Genomic DNA, 21,182 nt, shown 5'->3' on the forward strand with positions numbered 1-21,182 from the left:
ATCAATGCAAGTGAAACCAAAAGAATGCACATCCTGAAGTAATAAGCTTGAAGATGCACCAACAGCACTAGGCAGGAGACTACTGCCCACACAAGTAATAATGGACAGCTGACAAGGAAAAAGATTGATGTTCTAAATTAAATTGTTTAAGAAAGATCAGCATAAGTAATAGACTCTTTGACATATGTTCTTTCTTGGTAGTTACAAAATTTGAAATATCTCTCCTGAAATAGGAATGTCCAGAATTATATCTGGCAAGAAAAGATCTCACTTGATGCACATAGGTTAATGGACAAAATGGCTGTGAAGCGCCTGTTGAAATCTCTCTCTACAATATATCTCCAATTAATGCGTTGACACTGACTGAGCATGTTATTGATGGTGCTCTTACATGCTAATCCTTTGACTAGAATATTGCTGAACTCAGGATCAATAATTTCCTGGTACCAAATAATTGAAATTGATGTAAAATGGCATTAATGATTTCTGAAAAATATATAAAAAAAACAGTTTGGTAAGAACTTGCAAAAACTGATAAACATATTAAACTGGAACATATCACACTTACACACTTCCTTCCCAACATTCAGCATACACTGCAACACATGCATACACATTTGACTGGCAATATGCAAAGCTGCAAACAGAACTCTAAGTGGAAAGTAGAGACGACTGCCAATAAAAGGAAGCTATTCCTTAGCATGGGTGACTTCTCTTCAGACATCAGGTGATACAAAGAGAAGGATCTTGGCACTGGCAGCTGATAATGGGAGGAAAAGAGACCAAATACCAGAGGTGAGCACTTCCATTAAGGAGGATGTCCGGAAAGACTGCCATGTGAACAGACATGTATAACAGCCTTCGTCAGGAAACTCCCAGTCTACGCTTCATATTTACAGTACTTGTACCTTGGCCTCTGAAGCAAGGTCTCTGGGCATCTCTTCTGGCTATAATGGTAGCAATGACTACTTAAAAGAGGGCATGGCTAGAAATACCGCTCTCTTGAGGTGGAATCATCTTATTTTGTATCTCCCACAATCTAAAAGTGTCGACCAGGAGGTGTCCATTATGCTGTGAGGAGCTGATGCCTGGAATTACCATACTTGTGACAAGATCATCGCATTTGTTATCGTCAACAATCACTGCGTACCTGCATCAGCCATCCTGGCAGTAATTATTTTCTGAGAAGGTGCCTTGAATTATTTCATTCTGGTGCACAGATCACCCTATTTTCATCTTGGATTGTCATTTTCTATCTCCAGGGTGTAGCATAAAGGCCAGATCTATCCCTGAGGTGTCCATGCAAAACCAGGTAAACATTCTACATGGACTATTTCTGTGAACTCTTTGAATCAAGGAATCAGAATAGTTCGGTACATTAATGATCAGTGAAGTGAGCGCAGATAACACCTCTCTCAGTGTTTAATTTTTTTGCAGCATGTCAGTATAATGATAAAGTTGATAATAGCAGAGGAAAAAGGCAACTGCTACTTTCTCAACTCCACAAACCTATTAATATGGGGAATGGTATTTGATTCAAAGAGCATTCTTGAGATCCTTGTGAATAAGAACTCTGCACCAAAAGTTGATGTGACGACTGGTGTTCACCCAATTTACACAGGTACCTACAGAATGCTTTAGTTATTGGAATTAACACAATATTTAATGAATTCATTGTAAAATGTGGCAGATCCAGACACATGTTCTCCATACAGAATGCCATATCAAAATGTTTTCTTTGCCTAACAGAAATTAACTGTAATTTGATGTGAAGAAATAAAACCCCCACTAACATCTCATGTTGACAACCAGTATGTGTCATGTGACCTTTCCTTTCACATAATTAGTTCTCAAAGGGATTCCACATAACCTGAAACCTGTGCCCAGACTTATCAGTATTATGTCTTAATGACATTTAATCCACCTTGAAACCTTAATGTACAATATCTACTTTCCTCTCAAGACAAATTTGCCACAAAATACACCTTCAGAATCTGAAACAGCCAACTGACATAATACACATGTGAAAAGAATGAAATATAAGCATTATGAATATAGGTTCTAAGGTCAAATGCATCAGACTTGGCAACCATACTGATGTAAAAATGTGACATAGCTGTCTATCTGGTAAATATGTTCTCGCACTTACCCTTTTCTCCCCCAGGTTGAGAACTTTGGTGTGCAGCTGCCTTGTGTACGTCTTCGACCAGTCAATAGGAAGGATGTTGCCAAAGTTCCCTGTTATAGTCCACCACATCCTGGAAAGATAACATATGTTTAAGGCCACAGAAGCAGGAACATAGAGCAGCTTACACACTTACATCAACTAAATCTTGTCTTGAACCATCATGTACCTGACTTAAATTGCTGTATTAAACCACCATGGCCATAAAATACGTTTTTATCAAACCAGCATGGACATGAGATAAATCCTGTATTAACCACCATGAACATGAGACAAATCCTGTATCAAACCAGCATGTACATGAGATAAATCCTGTATCAACCACCATGAACATGAGACAAATCCTGTATCAAACCAGCATGTATATGAGATAAATCCTGTATCAACCACCATGGACATGAGATAAATCCTATGTCAAACCAGCATGGAGAGGACATAAATCCTGTATCAAACCAGCATGGACAGGAGATAAATCCATTATCAAACAAGCATGTTACAATTTTTGTTATCAAACCAACACGGAGACATTGTCACATGTTACACGAACATACAAGGCAGCAGTGGAAATGGACTGAAAACAAGGAAAGTAAAGATCTGGAAGAGACAACCTACGCTGACAAGTCAGTCATTTCATGGATTAGCCAGATGATCCTCTACAATGATCCAGCTTACAGGTCTTTCTATTTTAAATGCTTCCTAACTGTAAAGAATCTGTACAGTGTTCCCAAATCCTGAGGTCAATTGAAAGTTGTAGCTGTTCAAAACAAATTCACTTCCAGGAGAAATCGATTTTCATTTTCATTCTTTCTTAATAGTATTTGGCTCACTTACAGGAACTTGCCAGACAAATTACCCCAAGTTAATGACTTCCATATTCATCAATGTCTCATTTCCTCCAGTGAATGTAGTACAAGACTGTATTCAGTACTGCTTCAGTACCCTTACAACCTGCTTCATTCAAACAATAGGTTCCATAAAAGTGCAATAAACATATTCAATATTTTTAAATTCATGAGTGAATCTGAGAATCTGAATTTGGTATCAAATATTTGAACAGTCTTACTTTTGTATGAATGTTTAAGCAAGGCCTTGTTGAACAGAACAATCTTGGTGCTAATACAACCGAAGTACCCTTGCTTTAACATAGACCTATGTTAAGCTCAGTGCCTAGTTCATGCAGTGGCCACAGTTCTGTTTCACAGGGTGATAATGGAACTACGTCTGTTGGACATGACTCTCATAGTTTGAAAGTGAAACTGGCAGACAATCATGGTGTGAAACGAGTTAGAAACTGATTTCCAGGGTGTTGGCTTTTCACTCTAGTAAGAAAGAAACCATTTTCCCATGAATAATGCAAAGCAGTCAACAATTTTCCGGCAGACTAGATAACTGAGTCTTGGACAGGCAAACCAGTGGTTGACGTAATGAAGAAAGATAAATTCTATCACAGCGTAAGCGTTTGGATCCATTTCAGTTGACTTATTCTTAGGACAAGTATGTTGGGACCTAGTGTTATCTAGACATAAATCTGGGTTAGAACTGATCTTCAGCTACCAATGCTTGTCAAAGAGGCAACTAACTGATCAGGTGGTCAGACTTGCTGACTGGTTTACATGTCATCATATCCCAAGTGCAGATCGATGCTCATCTTCATGATCACTTGATTGTTTGGTACATGACTCTGTTATTTACAAACTGCTGAGATACAGCTTGAATATTTCTGAGTGTGCCGTTGTGTGGTCTTATTTCCATCCTGTCTGAGTCAGTCACAGGAAACTGTCACCAAAAATAGACCTTTCATGAATGTAAAACTATAAATCATCCACAGACTCAAATCCGGGGCACTAAAATACCTCTTATCCAATCCTTATGCCCAAACCACTACCATAATTACTTATCATCAATATATGCCTGCATGTCTCACACACATCAAAGGCTTACATCACGAAACATGGCAAGCACCTGCTACTGGCTGCTAATGTCACAAATACTTTGATAGTGCTGCTTAATCTATGTGGTATCAAGCACTAGGACAAGAGCTGAATGGAGCCACCATTGATGCTAAAGAACTGCCAGGAGAGCCTGCAAGTCCCTACAACTCAGTGTATTTACTTAATTAGTCACCAAGCTAATGTCTGCCCTCTGGCTTGTGAAACCATGAAAAACGTATAGGCTGTGTTCATCGGCAGAAATTCTATACAACAGGTGGGTCATATTAGTCAGGCACACCTACTGTTAAATTAACAGCTAGTCTCTGAAATGAACATATTTTACTGAAAAAATGTTCATAGTGAAAAAAAAAATAATATAATGAAATGGAGCCCTAAGACTTTGTTTTGGAATATAATCAGGTATTTATCTTGGATATAGAACTAATGGCCCCTGGCAGGCAGCTTGGGTAAATAAAAATGTTATTCTGTTCAAAATCAAATTATTATTATTTTTACTTTTATTTGTGGTAAAGTTCTCATTTTCCTAAATTGAAAAAACTCTGAAATTACACTTACTGCAATAAAAATATGTGTTAAAACTTTAACAGCTTCCAATTTTTTGTTTTTGTTTTGTTTTCTACGATGCCACATTAGTTAAGTTTCTTCAAACTTTACATTACATCTGCTGCAGACCAGATAGATAAACAACAAGAAAGGTTTTTCTCATCCCTCAGTTAACTTAAAAACTGAATGCATATGTGGAGGGTTTTTATCTAAGGAAATGCAACCTACTTGCACCAGACAAAACAGATTTTTGGTATTGATTTAGTGAGTGTGTGAATATGGTTTTATGTCACTTTTAGCAATATTCCAGTAATACCGCGGCGGGTGAAACCAGAAAAGGGCTTCACACATTATTGATTATTTAAAGCAACATTCTAACTATTGGTACTTCTTACAGTAAAACTCACTGACAAGACGATGAAGAGTTTGGTAAAGATAAAGCTGAATGCCTTCGCTAATCCTGATAGTCACAACACATTCTGTCCCAACATTGATTTTACTTCATTTACACAACCAATTCCAATTTGAAGATGAGGTACGGTGACATCATGTTGCATTTATCATCAACATGCAGTGTACTTTTGTGCCAGATATACAATGCCGTAGTTCAACATCCTGACACAGTATAGGTATCATTGACAATTCCCTGTCTTATCCCCCTGGAGTCTGGCAACACTAGTTCACTGTCAGTTGGCCAGTGTGTAACCAAAAAGGTCTTCCTAAAACAACATTGCAATATGGCTTGGTGAGAGATGCGAGGCAGGTGACTAGCATGAGCCGTCAAAGCATGACCCTTGGTTCAAGGGCTATGAGGGATGTTCCCAAAGTGGTCAGCCTCACCTGGAAAATTATAAAAATGAAACTGATCTTATGTTATATTTTCTACATATTATCTGTCAAGCTCAAGCAAATTGTTTTTGCCATGTTCCAGCCTCATGATCCCTGTTTGGTTTTACTTTTTATCTAGGTACCTCAAAACACAAAATCGGTAACAAATACAACAGTGACTTCTGGAAACAAAATATAAAAGGAACATTTTGTGTGTCTGAGAAAGCAGCAGGCTTTTAGAATGAAACTTAGATATTAAAGTGCATGCAAAGGCAATCTGAAACTACCATTACTTGTTAAATTGACTCCCCCCATGATGTTTACTGACAGCACTTGTTTGGGCGACACTACCCACCCCCACTTTCAGATGACATAATCAAAGGACATAACTTATTCTAATGTTTTCACTTATTCATGCATGAAGCCAAGGGTTCAAACGAAATACTTAATAGTCACAGAAGTGTCGGCCCTCAATATATTATAAACAGTGCCAACTTGAATGTCTGGACAAAATGTTTTTGAAAGAATAAAATGTGGGTCCTTTAAAAACAGTCTCATCTAACTACAGATCAAGATCCAAATCTTTCAATGGTGATTATGATGACATGAAGACATCTATACGTCACTGAACATATTAATATCATATTATCGAAACACATGCCATCATTCAAGAGATACCAAATGACTGATTGTTTTTCACTTTCTTTAAAGAAATATTACACCCTAATGTGTTGTGATGACAAATATCTTGTTAACCACAATAACCACATATGTGAAATTCTGGATATGGTTTGACTAATGATTCCTTCAAAAATGGAAGCTTTTCTAACATTGGACATCAAGAATATAGTGAGGCTAACCACTTTTGGGACACCCCATGCATATCCACAAGTGACACGATTTAAGATATATGCAAGTTAGTGTATTTGTTATAATTGTAATACTAGTATTATAATTCAGTTTAAACAAATGTATTTGTCTCTCCGGACAAAATAACATTTAGGCGACTTGCATTTCATAACATAATTACGAAAGTACATGATATCAAAATAAGATTAAGCATACAATATACATTGCTACAAGCATTGCTACATACACGCACGCACGCATGCACGCACATACTGTTAGTTCTGCATGGAGTCAGTTGAAAACTTCAGATTGAAAAAAGCAGTAATGAACTATCACATATTTTAAAATCTTTGGTTCGCCAAGCATATGGATCACACATTAACCTTGAAACCGGGATTTATCAGGAGTCCTGTATTTGAGGGTCCATGGACCTCAACTCAATTTTCAAGGGTCCTGGATTATGAAATGGGTTTTCCAAACACTTAAATATTTATTATCATTAATATGGGACCCCCAAATATTAGCATTAATATTATGTTGTATTATTATTGCCATTCAGTTACAGTTATTGTATCATGATCATCGCATTGTTACTGTAATGAAATTGTAAAACATTATATTAACCGTAGCTACCCAGCTAGTAGCAGATACGGTGATAATTTATTGTTATCTGATTGAATTTTTTTCAAAAAGTATTTGGACTTTCTGCATTTCTGTGGATGTGCTAATATAGTTCATTGTATCCATTGTCAGTTGTCATGCACATAAGACACAGGAATTCATGTTTGTATATCCATGAATGAAATCACAATCACCTGTTAAGATAACAATGGTTAAAAAGGACGAAAAAGACAACAAACTCGAATTTAACATTTCACAGATCATCCTAGTTATATTTAGCTAAAGTCGATTGATTACAGGTCTAAATAAAACATTCACATATATAGAACGACTGCTCTTCTTAACTGATCCATTATAATACTTTTGAAAATAGATACTAAACATTCTAATCATCGATCTCCCTACAAGGAGTTATATTTTCATCCTTGACTATAGGCAAAGTTCAGCTTAACTAACACGAACCTGAACGCAGAAAGAATGAGCACAGAGATGATCCAGCCTATTTGCAGAATGGCCCAGAGAACTGCATTTTAGCAGTTCGATCAATAATCAAGTAGGTCCTCAACATAGACATTCAAAAGTTGCAGTTCCAATCAGATATGACTAATCCACAGGAATCCTGATGAATGACAAGTATGACATATGATACCAATGCTAACAACACAAAATAAACTTTTCTCAAAATGTCTCAGAAAATCAATAGGAAATTTTGATGACATCGGCACACAGTTCTAGAGAATTTTATCTGCATTGCAACGACTAAGTCAACATGGTAAGCAGCAGGATAGAAAATCATTACAGCAGGATTTTAATTCCACTACATACATAGTGCAATGAAACCTGCTGCACAACTGGTCGACCAGGAATACCATGTGCACCCATTGCTCCGTGGTGGCAGCATGAAGTTGATCAATGGATGACGCCAGCAATGCAACAATGCATGGAATGATTCACACTATATAACCTCCAGGTAGACCTGCTCACTTTGCGCTCATGACTGAAGGTATACTGATGGAAAAACATAAGGGATCACCCTGTGATATTAAAAGAATATTGAATAACAGTGAGTGAGTGAGTGAGTGAGTGAGTAAGTATAATGATGACGCCAGCAATGTAACAATGCATGGAATGATTCACACTATATAACCTCCAGTTAGACCTGCTCTCTTAGAGTTCATGACCGAAGGTATACTGATGGAAAAATAAATGGGACCACTCTGTAATATTAAAAGAATACTGAATAACAGTGAGTAAGTGAGTGAATGTGTACGATGCTTTAGCCACATCACAAAATGAATTCTAACTTTAATAACTGAATGTGGACATTGAAGTTTTCCAACTTAGAAAGTTTCCTCGACATTTGCAATAGACTGCAGGATGAACTTGGGCATGATAGCATGTCTAAATTAGTAGATAAATCTGTACTGTGTTCCCAAACAATCATTGATTATCACCACCTCATGTCAACACATCATGACATCTGTTCCTGCCTGTTCCCGATGTCTCCCCATAAGTATTTATCCCCATTTATGAGTCCCCGTCCATTTTAAGTCTATTACAAAGGGAAGTTCTTATAGGTTCATTACCTGTACACTGATTGTGTGGGTGCTGCATCAAGACTGGGCATGAATTATACAGCATGTTTCCTGTTGAATCACCACATTTTTTTATCAGTCTCAAGCTCATCCTTACACAGGACAAGATAGACAAAACCTCCAACTCAACTACAGTTAGATTTATGCCACTTTTGGCAATATTCTAGCAATATCATGGAGGGGAAACCAGTAATGCCCTTCACACATCTTAACTACGTGTAGAATCGAACCTGGTCTTCGTTGTGATTAGTGAATGCTTTAACCACTAGGCTACCCAATGACCACAACTACAGGAAATCCATTTAGGAAAACAGCACTATATAATAATATATATATAATTTTCTTCACTCTGATGAAAATAATGTGAGGCTACAAACAAAATTATGATGGTGTTACTTGTTTGGATTCTGCCACTTGTCGGAAGTACGGATCAAGCATAATTCATAGTATGTCATTCATAGCAACGAAGTTTAGTTCATCACGTTGACTCATGGGTGGATCCAGAGGGTGAGTGCAGGGGTGCCCACTCCCCATTTTGTCCTGAAATTCTGTAAAATGACCATTGGAACTAGGGTGAAAATGAAGTGTGCACCCCTCTTTAGTCAATAGTGTACCCTTCTCAAAAAGCTTTATCTGCCCCCTGTTGACTGCTAGGTAAGTTACCGGTTTTGGAAGGGAACTATAGTAATTATAGGAGTTTACTAAAGATACTCTATTTGAAATTAAACGATATAGATAAACAGAAAAACAAAGGTCTAAGTACCCTTATATTTCTGTATGCAGAATATATCAAAACAACATCTTAAAAAGCAATAAGTAGTTTATCCAATTTGGTAAAAATAAGCTTTTTTCATAGTCCACAGCATTAATCTGAATCCCTAATTCATATATATTAACTAATTCAAGACTAATCAGAAACAGCCTATAGTAAGTAAACTGCTAATGATGAAGATCTAGCTACAAGTCATCCATGAAACATGCATCTGATGTCATGCTGACAGACACAAAGACTGAAATAGACACCAATCGATCTGGATGCATCTGCAATGTACATGTCACTGGATCACAAGCAACCATGTCCTATCTGCTCACACTTTGGCTTCTGCAAGTGTTCTTATCTTAGAGACTTGAAAAATGTATGTCTAGTTCGTTGATAACAACAAATATGATGCTGTGTAGAACAATTATGTACTCCTGGGATGAGATTCTGGAGCATAATTACCTCAAATCAGAACTTTCTTTGCAGTGTTGCTCATATGTTGGCATCATCTGATAATGTCTGACTTTTGACTGATTACTTCAGCAGCCTCTAACCTTCACAGGGTACCTATATAACTGATATTATTACCTACGAGGACGAACACATTGGGGTTCATGTTTTTCATACGATGCCCTAGTAAAAAAAATCACTTGGTGATGGTGATGTGACATGATATCATGAACAATGATATGATGTCACGTTTCTTCTGTGACATTGCGTTCTACACGCGGCGACGGCGGGTAGCCAGCCTGTGTTTTAAAGTAGATTTGGTTTCGTTTTCCTCAATTTGACAACTTTAGTAATGAACAGAATATTATGTTCATGCCCATAGCATACTATGTTTACGACATGGTGTCATAAACAAAGCATGTCATAGGCATTCATATAATCTCCTCTATTTATCACCCAGAATTCTTCACTAGTTAGGGCCATGTTTTACCTCGTGATTAGAGCTGTAATGGTTCACTAACACTTAATGTCATCAATACTTCGGTACATATTGTATGAGTACTAGAATAGTAAGCTTGTGAGATTGTGATTGCTGTCAGTGGAATAGGGATTTGTGCTGTTACTACCCATCATGGCGGAAGTAGCATAGCACCACCTATAACCATAGAGGAACACGAAGACAAGGATGTGACACTTGATGCAGTTACTGCATTTAAGTGTAGAGATGGCTTTCAACAGTCTTCAAACTTTAAAATGCCAGTCAAACATATCATATTCTACTTGCGATTGTATACCACTTTGTTAAGTCCAGAAACTCTAGCTGTTAGTACAAGTGACAAGTTCACAAGCTCAATTTAGCTAACATTCATCAAGTCATAAAAAAGTAAACCTGAACCAATTTCTCAATCCAATATTGTAAGCTTTGGCCTATCTAGTTCTGACAGAGTTTGGTCCTTATCAAATTACAAACCAACCTGTGCACAAGCCACTTAAAGTGATCAATACTGACGTCCCTGTACCAAGTCAGTTAGTCAGTGTTTCAGCCAGGATTTCTCCAAAGAGTGCCAATTGGCACACTGATCTTTGAAAAGTGTGAGTAAAAGTGTGCCAACTGTCAAGCAATAGTTAACTAAGTTATTTATTAATGAATAATTACGGCAATCAACTTTTCAGCTTACCATAAGAATATCCACCATCTGGGCTGAATTTCAACTAAGGCTTCGTTTTTCTGTGAAATAACATTATTCGTTGCAACAGCAAAACTCTTTCGCATGTAAAGTTCGCATTTTGGTGTTCACTGCAATCAACGTGCCGCTTTAATGTTGAAGTGCGAAAACAGTCCATTCCAACAGTAAATGTATTTCTCTTTTTGAATTCTGTGCACAATTTGCAATACATTTTACCAATGTCCTCATGATAATCGATCCATGTGTAATCGCTGAGCCACGATGTTTGGAAATGATGTACGGATTTCTTTCGCTTGAAGTCGGGCACGTGTTCGTCTTCTTCCACCTGACCCAACTTATTGACCTCGTTACTGTCAGTAAATACATGCGATACAACGTTCAGTATGTGTACTATCAGTTCTAAGAACCGCGTCACGAACTTAACTTGCATCGGGGGCACGCTAACACCACTTTGCTTTGAAAAGAAATCTGTTATTCGTCGTTTCATTTTCACAAAGATCGATTAAAGTGGCGACGCACCAATGTCCACTTCCATTTCAATAGGATTGTTTCGTTTTGCAAATTCCACATGTGCAGTTCGTTTTTTTCCATAATGTCACATGACTTATTGACCAATAAATTACGTCACTTTCCGGACAAATCCGAGTTAGTAAAAGCCTAGTAGGACTTCTAAATGTGGCACACATTTCCAAGAAATTACAGAATGTGGAAGTATCGCTATCCTCTTTGCTTAACACTAGAAACTGATACGTTTGTTTTCCAAGCAAAGTATGATTTCTTTTTAGTTTAACATATTTTTCAAGCGTGTTGTGACAGATTATAAATAATAAATGTATGCTTTTACTTTTATCGACTGAAAAGAGCGCCAAAACGTACGCGTCAATGTCTATTTTAAGCGCCATTTTCTATGATTTTGTGGGAATGGCGCAAGGGCGCGGCCTTGCTGAAACACTGGTTAGTACATCAGCAAACAAAATATCTTAGTCATCAACCATTTGTAAAGTGAGGTAGCCTGGTGGTTAAGCATTTCCAAACCAAAGACAAGATCACAATTTATCCAATGGGAACAATATTTGAAGCATGTTGTCCACGACCGTTATCCAATGTGTTAAGAATGGGATTAAGAAGTTCGTAGGGCTACGAACACTTCGAGAATAGCTAGTCAGATGTGGTATTACTGACAAGCAGCATCAAACATTATCTTACCTCACACATAAATGTTGTTTTCCAATAAGCTGAGCAAATCAATGTACCCCACTTAAAAGTGACTAACATTTTCTATGTTATGGAAATGCAAAATTCCTTCAGTACTTTGTGTTAGTAACATTTGGGTAAATTTGGTACTCCTTATAATGATAAAAAACCCATGCTTCAAACAGTTCAAAATTAACACTGAGGTGACTAATGAACAACTGACATTATTCCCATTTACTCAAACTTTTCCAAATGGCACAAATCACATTACAGAAACTACAGGTCTAGCACACAGACAACAATACCATGCATTCATAGTTCATATATTGTTTCTATCACCACTATTCTTAGATAGGGAGGAGACATCTAGGCAGGCATGTTTCAGTAATATTTATTGTGTAAAATTCATGACAGACAGAGACATAGGGAAACATTGAGATTATCTAATTTTATTTAATTTGAGTTTCCATATTTGTTAATCAATGGCAGTAATGAGTCAATCATGTACGAACCAAACATGCTTTGGTACTGACAATATATCATATGTTCCCCTGCTGCACTGTGTAAGACGATCGATGTCTATATTCCTTGAACACATGTATATGTCTGACTCCACAAACAGCACCACAGCCAATGTCTGTCAATTCAAGATTAAGTACATTTCCCTCCATACCACCTGATCAATAGTGATGCAGAAGGCTGCACACACTGTCTTGGCCAGTTGCACAATAGTCCTACCAGTTAACTGACATGTTCAAATGTACATCAGTCCCTGATAGTCTTCTTGTTCATTTTTCATGAAATACTAAGCCTTAACTATCTCCCTACTAGACGAAATACAAAAGCATATTCGCTCATGTTTTTAAAATTTATTCAATCCCAACTGCTGATGAATGCAATATGATGGTTTTATTGTGTTGTCTGATGCCACAATCAGCAATACTGAAGCCAAATGATGGTAGCTTGTAGAGATATGAATCTGAACCAGACAATCCAGTGGTCGATATCAGCAACATCCGAAGAATCATATCACCAAACATACAAGCAAGTCACTGAGTCACCCCCTGTATTTTGTTTTTGTGGTACACTGCCATATAGTTGGAATATTGATTAGGGCAGTCTATAACACCAACAAATCTTGCATGACAGGCTTACGGTACTATGGACATTGAAAAATCCAGGGAGGGGTTTTTAAGAAGGAACAAGGAGATGACCAGAGTGAGTCAGTATGGTTTTACACCACTTTAAGCAATATTCCAGCAATATCACAGAAGACAACACCGGATAAGGGCTTCACACATTGTATCCATGTGGGGAATCAAACCTGGGTCTTCTGTGTGACGAGCCAACACTTTAACTACTAGGCTACCCCATAGCTGTGAGATGACCAAACACAAGGAGAGAAATGTTCAAGAATCATACCTGAGATTGGATGTGAAAGTGAGTAAATACAGAAATATCTGGAAACGTGGAATTTGATGTGAATTATCACAATGAGAATTACATGTTTACCTGTAAGCAAGATATGATGAGACAGCATGTTATTACTGGAAGCTGGAAGGTCAGAGGCCGTGCAATCGACTATTTCTTTCAAGAAAACAATCAATAAGAAACCTCAGACATAAGCAAACCACCATCAGTAAATAATATGAAGAACTCCATCCACTGTAATTTAAACATGGCCATCTCGAACCTACTTCAATATTCCGATTGAAATCCATGTTTGGGTGGAAACCAGCAGTGCTTGAAGTGGAGCATATATTATATGTATTGTGTAGTATTGATCTTTGGCAAGTGGGGAAAGGAGGTTGCATAGGGAAAAGAGGGAGTGGGGATGGAGGCAGGAGAAGAAGGGATGAAGCAAAAGAAGGCTGAAAAGGATCCTGAATACAGTGGATGAGAGACTTTAGTTTTACGCTGAGCTCAGCAATATTCCAGCTATATGGCGGCAGTCTGGACCAGACAATAGAATGATCAACAGTTTGAGCATCAATATGTGCATTTGGAAACTGATTACAAGGGTCAACCATGTCGCGAGTCTGACCACGAGATCCTATTAGTCGCCTCTTACGACAAGCATGGGTTAATACTCTAACCTGGGCCTTCAGGTTGAGCCATAATAGAGGACAGAAGAATTTAGTTTAATGCCGCTTTTAGCAATATTCTAGCAATATCATGGCGGGGAACACCGGAAAATGGGCTTCACACATTGTACCCATGTGGGGAATCGAACTCAAGTCTTCGGAGTGATGAGCGAACGCTTTACCACTAGGATACCCCACCAACCCTAACTGATAAGGCGAGACAGATGAATGGAAGAAGGAACTCAGGTGGGACTGATGAATTAATGGAAGAATTAAAGGATGGAGCAATTCAGATAGAAAGATGAGGTGAAAAATGGAGGTATGAAATGGGTTAATGGATAGAAGAGGCAGGAAACAGGAAGGGAGGGACAGAAACATGGTGACAAGGAAAGGAATGGAAATATTGATGGAATGATTGAAGGGATGGTTCTAATGGAAGAAGGAAGGAATATCTATCAATATGCAAGGTAACACAATGTCATATACATATAAAAGTGAACACACCTCAGGGAGGTGTTAACAGTGCTGTCTGTTACGTTTAGAAGCAGCATATATGATGTTATGAAGTACACAAAAACCTTTAAGAGATGCAAGGGAGGTGTGAACATCTATCACTGAAAACAGATGTTTTTTGTATAGTCTAGATGCAGCATACTATGTTGCCAAGTACGCATAAAACGTGAACATACTCCACAGAAATATATATATATATATGTTTAGTCAAGTGAGTGAGTGAGTTGGGTTTACGCTACTTTAAGCAATATTTCAACAGTGTCTTAGCAGTAAAATCAAACCCAGGCTTTTGTTGTGACAGTGACACTCATGGCACCATTTAGTTATGAGCCTGGAGGTGTAAAAAAAAGTCACTCATGTATAAAACAGAACAATGAGATTAGATTAAGTAAACATTATACACGTTTTAACTAACAGAATAATCCAACAATTTTGTACTTTTATAGAATAGACAAACATACTAATATCTAGTATGATAAATATATTTAGACATATCAAAAAACTATAAAGAACTGTCACAGATGACAACAATTATGTTAATTTTGACAATGAAAATGAAAAAAACACACTTTTCATATTCTGCTATCTCAGCACCTTAAGCAAAACTGTCATGTCTCCCCTTCTCCCCCCCTCCCCCTCACCCCCATGCTCCTACATCACAAACAGATATGTTAGAGGCAATAACTATGTACATCATGCAGTTTATTGCTGATATCAGGCTGCTATCTAAAAAATAGGGAGATGTGTATTTTATCAAAGTGTATGTTATCTTACTTTCATATATCTTCACCTACTGCATTCAACATTTAACACCTATGTAATAACCCTAATATTCAGAACTTACAAATTAGTTTTGGTTGGATTCATACAACAACAGGAGGACCTCAGGAGCCTCTTATATTTAAAAAAGAAACCTTCAACGAAGTTAATAAGGCATGATGTCTAAAAACACACGGCACCATCACAGGTAAAGATTTCATCTAAACTTCACTATCTCATGCAAGGCGCAGCACCTGGCCCGTGCACGTAGACAGTGTCACATTAAACCTTTTAGACTAATACTTAGTCCCTGAAAAGATATATATTATTGATAGTAACAAATAAACCCATTTAAATAGAAAAGGATCCCAGTGAGTTGGAAAATCTAGACTTGCATCATTTAGTGTTAAAGCATTGCAGTAGGAGCAGGGTGGATAGGAAGACGTCGTTCTATGAAGCGATGGGTAGGTGTGGACGACTGACTTACTGCAGCTCCAACATTAAACACACCAGAGGCTCACCAATATGCATGTTGATAAAGAAGCCCCTCCTAATCAATACCTACATCACAGACTATGTGTGCTCTTTTACCCATGCTTGTTAATCTAGGTATGAGTGGAATTCAGTATCAGCCAAATACTGGCAATACTATCATCACTAATATACCACAGGCAATCATCACATCTTTGCTGTATGCAAAATCATAAGCATTAGAAAAAAATCCAGTTAACATTTTTAATTTCTAACACCATATGTTCGAAAGATATCTTAAATATATACGGCCATGTTTTTCACTAATGTAACGAGACTCTGACAGCAATATTGGAGTTTTCATAATCACTTCAGAGTAGTTCTAAAGAATCCATAACATATAAAGCATCCATAACATATAAACCTGTGTCTTTAGTTACTAGTTCAAAGCCAGCCCAGTTAAAACTCAGTCCAGTCAGCTCAACTGCTACAAGAAAGGATTCTTCTAGAATGAAAACATTTTGGGACTAGTTATAAACCTGAATGTGAATCAGATGCCGTACTGAAGACCATCTTCCAGTATCTCAAGGAAGACCTGCTGATGGAAAACAGAGGTTGTTGCGAAGACTGATAAGACTGATAACAGATAATTCCTGCAGCAACCATTAACTACCTCTAGTTTATTAACTATAAGGGTCAAGACAGTGCCAAACTAGATAATGGTGAAACAATCTACATTACAACATGGCCCATGCAATAAACCAGAAGTTGTTGTCCATAAAGTAGTATGTTTCTTAAGATTGTAGTATCTGCTAGTGGGGCTGTTTTACTGACACCAAAGTGCCACATTACCCAAACATACATGCCATAACAGTGATAACAATACACGAGGAACGTAAAACAACTCACTAGAACAGCAATCACATTAAGAACATTCCAAACAACTTGCACACTCTACTTTCTACAAATTTTTCCTCCAATAAACCTTTAGAGTTCTTCATCCTGAGTAACATGATGGAAAAACTGCAGTTTGAAAGAAATTCGATATTTGAAAGAAAACAAATGCAAACAAAATACTTTTTTAAAAAAATGAAAACCTCTAGAAAACTGACTACATCTCGACTGTCAATTTCCCATCCTGGCAAACATGTTATATTATTCTACAAATGTCAGAATTCCATTTACTTATGAATAATTCATATGAAAATAAAGCAGCAATCATCAATTGCATGAAGTGCCTGGATGCTGTCAGAATTCATTTATCACATGAGCAGGCCCACCAATGAAAACCAAGAGAGAGCAACTGAACCATGGGATACATAGACATTTCATCCTGAGAAGTTACAAACAAGACCCACTCCCAGTAAAGTGAACATTTAATCTAGATGATTAAAACCTGCCACAATTTCAACAGAGACAACAACCAACTGAAAAACTGTTCACTCAGACTACTTAATTATATATACTCATAGAAACAAATAAAGGAACCCATGAAAGCACATCAGTTCCTATATTCGTTTCCTGGTCCCTTCACATGGTATGTACTGGACTGTGAGTGAAAGTCTAGTAATAAATAAAGGAACACTTGTACTATCAAGAGTTCCTTTGTTCATTTCTATGAGTATATCTTATTCTACCATGACTTCAGTAAAACTTGAATCATGTCTTATTTAACACAGTAGATCTGCGGAAACGCCAGCAGGTAAAAAAGACCTCAACAGCATTCAACTCAGCATGTTTATCTCCTAATTTAACAATGGTAGCAATTTTAAGAAATGATGTGTTTTCTAGCAAAACTAAACCTTTCAACAACTAGTAATCAATACAACCATCACAAGATTTTCACTTGGCCAAATTAGTAGCAGACAATCATGTATTTCTAGACTGATGGGGAGAAAAGAAAGAAGACATGGTGCATAAACTTACAAATTCACCTTATCCAGCATCCTCACAAAGGGCAACGACTCTAGGTATATGACCCTTCATTCATCCCTAACCAGTGATTGCTGTGATACACTGCATAGACATACTGAAAAGTAACTACAAGCTTAGAAACACCTACTTTTAGCCACCTAAAAATTCAGCTGACAATAATGACAGCAGTCTGTGACTATAAAAACTTGTCTGAAGCCTGTAACATGAAAATTCTGTCTAGCAAGGTGAGCTAGTATTGTTTTAATAATATCATCAAAATCTACAGAAAATGGTGCTTACAGCCAAATTTGGTAAAGTCAGAAGTTGGGCACAATCATAGCACCTGTTATCCCTCACAGGAATCAACCAAGTTGACAACTGTTAATGATTATTCTCTACCATATCATTTATTGTAACAATCAGAACATCTGGAAACTCTCCAACAAAATACACTTACAGCAGAATTAAGTTTCTCCAGTATCTAACCTGTGTCCAATATGACTTGGAGGACAGTTTCCATTAAGGGCGACACCTGTGCTTGCAATACATAACATCCATACCATCAGTATCACAAAGCCGATTCTTTTACTCACTGAAACATTATTGATTATTCCAGTCATAAATGGCTGACCTGGTTTATTAAACAGGGTTAAGTAATGTTGTTACTCCTGCATTTATCATGGCGAGTACTGACTTCATTACTGACACTTCTGTCGAAACATGACACATATGGCCTTAGCAATGGTCACGTGTACTACTGGGATGTCCATATATGGTGGATGAGTTGAGTTAGTAAAGATGGAGTTTTTGCTGCATTCAGCAAGTTATGGTATACAACACTGCATATATTTATCTCAAGTTGATGTGGATCACAGCCATCAATATTCCAACATTTGGCAGTTGTCTCTAAATGTTCAATCTGGATCTGGCAATCGTGGTCAACAGCATGAGCAATGAAATAGTTTTGTAAATCAACTGTACTGATTAGAGGTGTGATGATACAGAAAATTCACGATATGATACATATCGCGATATCTTGGAAAGATATGATACAATTAGACACACATCATGATATGCTATCTTCAGTTATTTTCTTTAGAAACATATCTTTTGATATCAAGTAACAGTGTAAATATTGACATAGCTGTCAATATTTAGGGACAATTAACAATTCTGAGGTCAATGATACCTATCATGATATGAAAAAACATTGATATATTTATCGGTCGATAAAATATCATGATTACCAATAGTATGATGTATCGTCAAGGCTCTAGTGCTGATTGAGGCTCATGTCAATCACTAGACATTTATTTGCAGACTATGTAACAAGTATTTTGACCTTAAACATCAGACAAAACATGTAAAAACACCAAATGCTGTACTGTACAAATACTGCATTTTTTTTTTTAAAAAAATCATAATTTTCAGTACTCAATAAGTATTCAGTATTCAATAACATCAAACAAAGTTTGATAAATGGAGATGGAACTGTCATTTTAACTCCGGTCAGGGACATCCGCTGGGGCGTCCACTATACCATTATGGATCATATGGCACTTATTTAACAATCACAGCATAAATACTTCCTTCCTAAGTCTGTCTTTGAAGTGCATGTCATTCATGACAAACTAGAGCTAGCTATAACTACCCACAAGGCAGATGGGATCTGAACCAAATCTATAACCGGTCCAGGTATTTCTGGCATTCCATCTCCTCACATCCATAACACAAACATAATCAATACTATCTGCTCTCGGCACAGGAAACTGTCACCCACTCCGTACAGCAACACATGCGATAAGCAAATCTAACATTTCTCACAGCTTTGGGTACAAACTACATAAAGAACTGATTAAAGATTCGAACTGTTTACAGCACAGCACAGCACAGCACAGCACAGCACAGCACAGCACAGCACCTCAGTCACAAATATCTTGAAATCATAATTAAACAAGAAGACAAAGTCGTCAATATGCCCCACAATGGCAAAATACTCTTCATGAATATTTCTACTAGTTATGATGATGTCCAGTGTGTTGGTGTGCATATGGCAAGAGTATTGAAAGGGTTTAAAGTTCTGCTCCAGAAGCCAAACTTGTTGGAATGGAAGCACAAAATACCCCATCTTATTCACAAATCCAAAAGTACCAACAAGCATCAGTACACCACCAGACCTAATTTTGTGCCAGGTTTGGTGAAGAAATAGTGAATGGTTTCAAGTTCTGCTCCAGAGAAGAACACAACCACCAAATACAGTTGAAGCCAAACATGTTGGAAATGGAAGTTTGGTGAAGAAATAGTGAACGGTTTCAAGTTCTGCTCAGGAAAAGTGCAGTCAAAGTCAAAATTGGTGCCATGGAAAAGCACAAATATATTTTATTCAGAATTTCAAAACTACCAAAAGGCACAAGTACACCACTAGTCCTGTCCATGGGCAAAAGTCTGATGAAGAAATAGTGAATAGTTTAAAGTTCTTCTCCAGAAAAGAGCACACCCACCAAATACAGTTGAAGTCGAACTTGTTGCCACGGAAAAGCAAAACATATTTAATTCAGAAATGTAGAACTACGAAAAGGTACCAGTACACCACCTGATCTATCTGTTTGCCAAGTTTGGTAAAGAAATAGTAAACGGATTTGAAATTCTGCTCCGGAAAATATTATTATTATTTCTTAGAGTCGATGACCTAATCTTCTGTTACTTTGATTGTGGAACCCAATAATTATACTTTTAACATTATATCAAGGGTATATGACCTCTGCTAAGTTCTGCATTTAGTAGCCTGTTAAACATGCTTCATTATAAGCAACTTTCATTTGACATGTATGACTCTAGTTCAGCAAGAACATGGTGACTAGACAAACACAATACTGTTAAATCGCAGACAGTAATAAAGGCATTGTTTCACCCAACAAAGACAGGATCTCTCCATTATTCATCCAGAACCACTGATGTAATGGCAGACAGCGCCAGTCAGTCTGATTACCACCAAACACAAACAACAATACCTTCTCCAGATCAATGCCCAGTGTGTATTGATCTCCTATTGCATCTGAACCTGACGGCCTGACAAGGTACCTAATCTAACTGTAATACAGGTAAGTTCAGGTGTACATGATGCATCTGGGAGCAATTGTTACAAGAGCAATCCAGTTCAATATTTGAAGGGGTCTACAGCAAGTATGTGATATGCTTATGAATAATGGACCAAATGGTCCTTATCATAACCAAATATCACAGTTAGATCTAGGAAGTCCCCATATTGAAATATCTA

General features: G+C 37.3%; 1 protein-coding gene across 1 annotated transcript in view; it reads right to left on the reverse strand.

Moving 5' to 3' along the window:
* LOC137294888 (fasciculation and elongation protein zeta-2-like) overlaps window positions 1-21,182 on the reverse strand; it is a 66,802-nt gene that overhangs the window by 37,657 nt on the left and 7,963 nt on the right. The window contains exon 2 of the mRNA XM_067826033.1: window positions 2,150-2,258. Coding sequence (XP_067682134.1) covers window positions 2,150-2,258 — 109 coding nt within the window. The remainder of the gene's footprint in view (window positions 1-2,149; window positions 2,259-21,182) is intronic.

Source organism: Haliotis asinina, chromosome 8, assembly GCF_037392515.1.
Source record: "Haliotis asinina isolate JCU_RB_2024 chromosome 8, JCU_Hal_asi_v2, whole genome shotgun sequence".
Classification (NCBI taxonomy): Eukaryota; Metazoa; Mollusca; class Gastropoda; order Lepetellida; family Haliotidae; genus Haliotis; species Haliotis asinina.